Source organism: Zootermopsis nevadensis, unplaced genomic scaffold (genome assembly GCF_977971745.1).
Source record: "Zootermopsis nevadensis isolate Lab colony 2312 unplaced genomic scaffold, Znev_1.0 Znev_ptg000009l, whole genome shotgun sequence".
Classification (NCBI taxonomy): Eukaryota; Metazoa; Arthropoda; class Insecta; order Blattodea; family Termopsidae; genus Zootermopsis; species Zootermopsis nevadensis.
In genome coordinates, this window is record NW_028259141.1 from 6830664 (window position 1) to 6838673 (window position 8010).

General features: G+C 36.2%; 1 protein-coding gene across 2 annotated transcripts; it reads right to left on the minus strand.

Annotated features, from left to right (window-relative positions):
• Positions 1-717: 717 nt before the first annotated feature.
• LOC110826895 (ran-specific GTPase-activating protein-like) lies at positions 718-7449 on the minus strand. 2 transcript variants are annotated; one of them, XM_087345694.1, is made up of 6 exons: positions 7167-7449; positions 6072-6205; positions 5788-5945; positions 5246-5374; positions 4213-4290; positions 718-1825 (listed from the first exon to the last, which is right to left on the minus strand). In XM_087345694.1, exons 1-6 carry the CDS (start codon positions 7173-7175, stop codon positions 1587-1589), a joined length of 747 nt encoding a protein of 248 aa, XP_087201820.1. In that variant the 5' UTR covers positions 7176-7449; the 3' UTR covers positions 718-1586. The 2 variants fall into 2 exon arrangements, with proteins under 2 accessions (XP_087201820.1, XP_021913691.2); XM_022057999.2 differs by lacking the exon at positions 7167-7449 and adding an exon at positions 6390-6537.
• Between the last annotated feature and the right edge of the window lie 561 nt (positions 7450-8010).

The following is an 8010-nucleotide window of genomic DNA, read 5'->3' on the forward strand; positions in this document are numbered from 1 at the left end:
ACACTATGAACCAAACTTTTAAATATTATGTAGAAGAGTTTTGTGCTATAAGGAGTAAAAAATTAGATTACCAGCAACATAATAATGCAGTTCTACATTTAAATGTGAGATTTATGACCTTTAATTTTAATAACACTCGACTCTATTCACAATGTAATGTTCAATAAGAATTCTGCAGTTACTGTTGAAACTAAATGGGTAAACAAATTTACTTCAGTACATTTTACTGAGAATACTTGTCCATAGGACATAACTGTAAATTTTAAACAAATTTGACTAACCAAATTCTTAGCATACAGCATTATTTAAATATATAGACATTTAAAATTTCTTAAAATCCCATAAGTACCTTCCTGGCCTCTGCCCATCTGGTAAAGATGTACGATCCATTTCTGAGGTGAAAGCACCCAGAGTGGATTACTGTCATTGAAAGATGATGAGAACAACAGACAGCAGAAAGGATCCACAGTTAATGTGGACTATGAAGCACAATGGTAGCCCAGTATTCTTCACATTCCCAAAGGTCAATCACTGGCAGAGATGAAGGATTACTGAATTTACAGAAATTCCACATGCCACCACATTATGAGTTGTAGCTCCACTTCTGGGACACATATTGCCCTCTGAAGCTTATATTTTAAAGTTATACTGGGTAATTGGGGGGGGGGGGGGGGGGGAGAGAGAGAGAGAGAGAGAGAGAGAAATACTATAAACAGATTGAAATATTTTAGCTGATCCTTTACTAAAACCAACAGCAAGCTATGATGCTTATAAACATCCACACAAACAAAATATTAAACTACATCTTGAAAAGAAACAGGCTACTGTATTGTCTTGCTTATATTCACTCATACATAAAAATGTGGTAAAATGTCACTTTTGCCAATTATATTACTGCATGATAGATAATTAAAAATGTCTTTGAGTTGTCACTTTGAATCTGGTTTTAAACTGCAAAAGGAAACATGTAAATTCCCAATAAGGAAATATGTGTGGAAAGAAATTACCCACAAATCTGTGTCAACTATATAAATGGACTCTAAGCTAGTAGCAACAGAAGTAGAAAATTATAACACACCAACCTTAAATGAATATTACATAAATAATGCATGCAATTCAAAATAGTAATTATTACTTACATTTTTCATTACAAGCGGTGATCAACCGGAAGAAGTTTAACAAAGTTTAATAATTATGGTATGTTTAAAATATGTAGGATTGTGATGTTGAAGGTATTTTAGACCAAGAGAAATTTGTAATGTTGTGCATGTGAAGAAACGTTACAGAACGCAGAAAAAATTAGACATACTTGTATAGTGGCCTTATTTTGGTTTCTTGCTCTGAAACCTGTGAAAAATGTCAGTAATAATTCTTCATAAAATTACAAGTTTTGAAACAGTTCACATAATTAGCTTATATAAAATGCTTGATATGAATTGCACACAGTACTTTTGTAATACTGTACTTGAGGTTGGTATGTAATTTTACTTTAATTGGTCACATTCTAGTTCTGTTGTGACTAGCTACAGTCAATTTTTTAAATTATCAAGTTGGTTTCACCAATGAATCATGCGTCAGTACCAAACTTAGTCTGCTGCAGTAGGCTCTGTCTGATTACCAACTTCACTGGTGTCAGATTTTCCTGCTACATTATCACTGTCTGATGTCCCCTTTTCATCCACTGTCAACTTCTCCAGATCACTTGTCAGCTTGTCTGCCTCTGTCTGAGTATTGTCACCTGACTTTGGTTCGATCTCTTCGACTGATCCAGATTCATCAGCGTCATCATCATCATCATCCTCATCGTCATCTGTATCTTTTGACACTGAAAGTGACAAATTTCTAATGTAGCAAACTCCAAATAAACTGTTTCTTCAACATACTGATATGCAAGCCTCACAAGCTGATACATTTCAAACACACTACAATATGCTTCATGAACTGCATGTCAGACAATTTATCATTTCACTTTGCCATGCGTTCTGGACCTCAAACATCAGAACAGTGATTTATCCAGTCACCAACAGATGTGTCACATGTTAAGCGGCCCATCCACGTACAAGTCTGAATTGCGAGTCTGGCTCGGCGAGCTTGACTCGTGAGCTGGAGTCGGATATATTTCACCACACATGCATAGCAGACTCCCAAACTTAAGCGGCCCATCCACGTACAAGTTTGACTCAATGGAACCCGAGCCGAGCCGGACTCGCAAGCCAGACTCGTACGTGGATGGGCCACTTTAGAAACTGAAGGCAGCAAGCACACAACTAATGTGAGCAAACACATGTACAGTGGATCAAAAATAACTCTGAGCTTGAGCCATATCATAATAAGAAGAGAAGGAAAGGGCAAGAAGGAGAAAGAAGGCAGAAAGTCAGAGCACATTTAATGCAACTGGAAAAATATTTTCCCTTTCAACTTCGACACAATCAGTGGCCTTTTAACGCACTGACTTTTAAACTACATTATATCACATGAACAAAAGAAACAGTAAAGCACTAGCAATGCAAGAAACATGGTTGTATTTGTAATAATTAACAAAGCTTGGAGTTATTTTGCATCCATTGTACAGAACAAGTATGTTACCATTTCAAACAACACCGGATTGAATTAATAATATAATGGCTTAAAGACACATCTGCTGTTGGCTCATATTATCCAACATTGTTTTATTACCTTATCTGTACTCTCACTTAAAAATACTATAGCAGTATAAAGTCCCGCGCCATAGCCGCGCGGTCTGAGGCATCACGCTTCGGACCGGCGATACGGAATGTGCGCTGGTTCGAGTCTCGGGGGAGAAGAAATTTTCTCATGAGCTTTCGACCAGTGTATGGGACCGGTTCCAACCCAGCATCGTGAGAAAATTGGGCAGCTACAATAAGTAGCGTAATCCGGTCAGGAAAGCTAGCAATGGCTGGGGGTTCGTCGTGCTGACCACAAGTCACCCTGTATCTGGTTGGATGATCGTTCACCTCTGCTTAGGCATGTGAACGTGAGGCCAGCAGTCAAGCTAGTCGGCTTTGGCTCTCTGGAGCTGTTACGCCACGGATTTATTTTTATTTATTTATTTATAGCAGTATAATTTTCACTATAAATGAGTTAAATTTATCCTGGAGAAAGGCATTAAAAAGGGCTGGCTGACAAACTTCCTACAAGACTTCTCATACTTTTTTTATGGCCAATTGAAACAAAGATACTTCAAGAGAATGAAAATAAAGCAAGCTCCAACTTAAAAAAGAAGACATATGAAAAAAGTGACAGTGGAACCACGGTTCCGGAGAATTTGACGTAAATACGTCTATACGGAAAGGAAGTATATATATTGGCTTTATTCTAAATATTTCCTTTATACATGCTTTACAATTGCGTAAAGTTTGATTAAGACATTGCTTATTTAACTTGAATTAGTTACGCTTAAGATGGGTATGTGGTAGATGAATGTAATGTAAAGTAATGTATTGTATTGTAATGTAATGTAACGTTTCCTAGGTAACAACAATGCTGAGTAAACAGATGACGTTTCCTAGGTAACAATAATGTCGAGTAAACACGACGTTCCCTAGGTAACCATTATTATCGGATCTTACAGATTTATCTGTAACTTTTTCGTTACACCTTTTTGTTTCCCTTTTTTGCCGAATGGCCCTTCCTTATAGACGTATTTATGTCAAAAACGACAGCGATTGCCACAGATTAGCACCAGCCAAGGAATTTTTGTGAGGCTTGTATATGGCCTTCGCATTTACAGGTGGTAATTGTCGAAGATTTCCACAAAATATTACATTCATTCCCCCAAATGGTTTATCATATTTATTACATATTGTCTGTAATCTCGCATTTATAGTGTGTAAAATATTAGCACCAATCATGCTTACTTCGTCCACGAACAACATTTCAACGTTATGAAATGCTGATCTGTACATTTGCAACGTCTCCCTACTAAGTCCCCCTTGCTTTCTTGACGGAAATTCTAAACGCAGAGTGAACTGTAGTACCACCTACGTTTTGTAGGTAACACAACAATGCCAAGTAAATTGATGACGTTTCTTAGGTAACAATAATGTTGAGTAAAGAGATGACGTTTCGTAGGTAGCAATAATGCCGAGTAAACAGACGACGTTCCCTAGGTAACCATTGTTACACTTTTTTGCTGAATGACCCTTCCTTATAGACGTATTTACGTCAAAAAAATGCAATCACATTACTTACATTCCTTAGCATAAATTTCACACTGTGTTTCCACTATCATCTTGGCCTCTTCAAATTTATCCTTCCACTTCTTGGCATCTAGAAATTAAAAAAACTTTTAATGTAACTTACTTCAAACTATGAGCAAAAAATTAAGGCAAATACCTGGTCTTCATACATCTGTAAATTTACCATAGGAAAAGAACTATCACAGAAAACAAGATGCTCAATTTATCAACATATTTAAAAAGTAAATACTTTTCTAAAAAAACAAATAAATACATGGTAATACCAGATAAGCTTATAATTTCCCCATTTAACCTTTTCACATATTTATTAAATTCTGTCATATTCAGTGATTTGCAAAGAAGTTTTAAAGAAATTAAAACAACAATCATCAACTCCACAGCTAAATCCCTTAACCTATCTTAATCCTAAGGTCACACCAATTTTCATTTTGGTAACGTTCACTCTAACCTGTCTCGAATGATGTGAAATTTACAATATGCTAAAGAATAATTCTTACCAAATTGTAATGAATGCCATGTCTTTCTGCATGCTGATATTCCAGTTTTGGTGATGTTCTATTGATATTGACTTTTGTATGAAATACATACAATTTCTTTTCCTTAATTTCACAATACACGATAACATTATTTTAATTACAAAACTGCATAATACGGCATAGGTCATCTCTCTGTGACAAGAATTAACTTTACCAGAATTTATGCCACAACTGTGTTTATCATGTCACAACAAGTATCACTAAACAATGAAATCATAAGCCTCAAGAACACATCTTTCGAGAAAAATGGAAATGAAGCAAAATATCCAATTTTACCTGCCTTTTCCATAACATAAGCAATATGCTGAACTTACAATTTCAGCAAAAATATGTTTCAAAGAAATTTATCTTGTAAACTGACGGGTCTCAAAATATGGAGAAAAGATCTGCTTATATTCACTGGTATGTTCTGAGAAGGATGTACTACTGAACTGTAACATGGACTCACATAGTACCCAATTAACTCAAGTAATATTAAAACATACATACTCTCTGGATTTGTAAATTTGATGGCTAAGAGTTCAGGTCGAATCTCTTCATCTGCATAATCAGCAGGAACACTATAAACCCACGCACGATCACTACCACAGTTTGGTTTTAGTTCCATCCAAGGTGTCACTGAAGCAAAATGAAAAACCAAGACACAACATATTCAGTATAGTGTTTACCTTACAAGTGATGTTTAAAAGGCTTAGGCAGTCAGTTCCTCTGAAACAGTGGTCAATATCGACCAGTCTACACCATGCTACATCCCAGAAGATAACCATCTTCAAATCTCTGTAGTCCTTTGTCAAAAGTTACTGGACAAGCAAACATCTGTATATTTAACAATGCAATGACCAGCTGCACTAAAAAAAATTATAACTGTTTCTGTTGAGATTAATAAATACACATATTTAATTTATTAACAGATTATTATGATTAAGTCAGGTTAAACTACAATGTTTTATGCTCAGTCCACATCGATTAAACTCAATTCAGAGACATGGGACTGTAGCCACCACATTGCTACAGAAAAAGGAATGACATACCATAATGGTTGGCACATATCTTAAGAGTCTTGTCTCTACGCATTACAACACGGACACAGTTCTTCTCTGAATGTCGGAGAAGTTTCACATCTCCAGTTCCTCTTTCCTTCCACTCTGGTGGTGATTCAGTTGTATCATAACGGAACAACTTTGCTCGCCTACCAACACAGAAATTCAAAAGGATGTTAAATGAAGTATGCCACAGTACAATGGTTACATTTCTTACAAGGTAAAAAACAGTCCGAATAGTTCGGAAAAGACTAATATGACAGGAAAATACTAACAATTTAATCATTTCAATTTCATCCTCTTCCATTGTTGATACTGTAACCTCAGGCAAAGTAATAACTGGCTCAAAATGAGGATCGTTTTCGGATGTTGTGGAATTATCAAGGTTTACAGCTACTCCAGTTACACCCTGAAAATAAATGTCATATTAAAAAAATGCACTGTAAATTTGAACTCTACATGATTCATAACAAACTGCGGTGGCCGGTCATGCCTACAAAAAAATCTGTACTACTTTTAAAAAATCAAATGCCTTGTTATCTTTCTCTCTTAGTATCATCCATCATAAAGAATAAATAATTTTTGATGTTTACCTTATCATCTGCCATTTTTACACAACCGCTCAAAACAATACCACCAAACACAACAAAAATACACACGCGTTTCTATTTCTACGAACAGCTTCATTAACTGCCTTCTTCGTTGCTGCCTTATCTCTGACTCTTCTTCACGGATTACCTGCATAATAGTAGTTCACCATCCGAAACATAGATAACCTAATTGAACACGGATCATGTACAAACGTCAGGATTGATCTACAAGAAGAATATCAATATTTTTCAGCTTTGATGTGCTACGTTGCAGAAATACTTCACAGCAATGTAAATGTGTATTGTGGGTTGTGATATCACGTACAATAATGGCTAGAAGACCACATATCACATCCCAATAACCGAACAATACACATTCCAACGTTGCATAGCCTGATAGTGCGAGTTTGTTCAATATTCAATTCGCCAGCACTTCGCTGCCGATCAAAATACAGGTTAGCAATTTATACCTGTTATGGCTTCAGTCATTTTCAGGTTGACTTTGATCAAACTGCCTTGAGCGCAAAGGCTAATTTGTCACTGTCTCGAAGTAAAAAGAGAAACTACTAATAATGGGACGTACCCGCAATGATATATACTATATGTACACTTCTATACATTGTATGTAACAATCACAACTTCAATACGGTTAACATACACAGGAGCCTATTTAGCGCGCGCGTCTACTACCAAAATGTTTCAGAATTGGTGTTCTTACGATTTTATTTATGCTTACTAGCACTTCATATCAACATAAATACATGCATAAACGTTACTTACGTTGTACATCGCTTGATAGCCACTGGGTTGGGCGCAAAGTGGTGAGCTCTTTGTTTAGCAGTGTTCAACCCCTGGGCATTGTTGTGACTGCAAGTATCACTACAAGTGGAACAAAAAATTCAGTGGAACCACGGTTCCGGAGAATATACGTCTCTGTATTTAAATTATATTTAAGCAATAAATACAGTGAAAGGAAGGTAGCTGAATGGAATGAAGCGTAATGTCAAAATTATCTAGTCTAAGATGCACTTCTTCTACATGCGATTCACAGCTCAGCTCTTTCCGCAATAACGAATGCGGATTGTTGGTGGCAGTAATGTAACACAACATGTAACGCAAGCTGACCAATGTTGTCCATCCATATTTACATTGTTGATATGGATCTTACATGTTTTTCTAGGTAACAATGCCGAGTAAACACGACGTTCCATAGGTAACCATTGTTGTCGATTTGTTGATACGGATCTTACACTTTTTTTGCCAAATGACCCTTCTGTCTAGACATATTTACGTCAAAAAGTATCCCATGTTAAAAAGGCAGGTCAGCAGTGTCATGTACAGTGGTGTTCTGCCCCTTAGCTCTCTAGTGGTAGAAAGTACAGAAACAATGAGAAGCATGAATTAAGTAGACAATACAAAACACTTTTACATCTTTCATGATTTTCATAATGAAAGGTCCTATAATGTTATCCTTTCATGTATCTAATGCAAAAAACATGAAAATCATTAAGGTAGGTTATACACGTGATATTAGATCAGCATTTGTCTAACTTCTGTGGCAGAGTGTGCACATGACATTACTCAAGCACTAGGTGAGTAATGTCCTTATCCAATGTACATAAGC

What these genes read in the sequence shown, in the direction of transcription:
- LOC110826895 (XM_022057999.2), bottom strand. An exon ending in GAAATTGAAATGATTAAATT is followed by an intron (nt 5,946 to 6,071) that starts GTTAGTATTTTC and finishes CTGTGTTGGTAG; the next exon opens with GCGAGCAAAGTTGTTCCGTT. An exon ending in CAAATTTACAAATCCAGAGA is followed by an intron (nt 4,291 to 5,245) that starts GTATGTATGTTT and finishes TTTAATTTCTAG; the next exon opens with ATGCCAAGAAGTGGAAGGAT.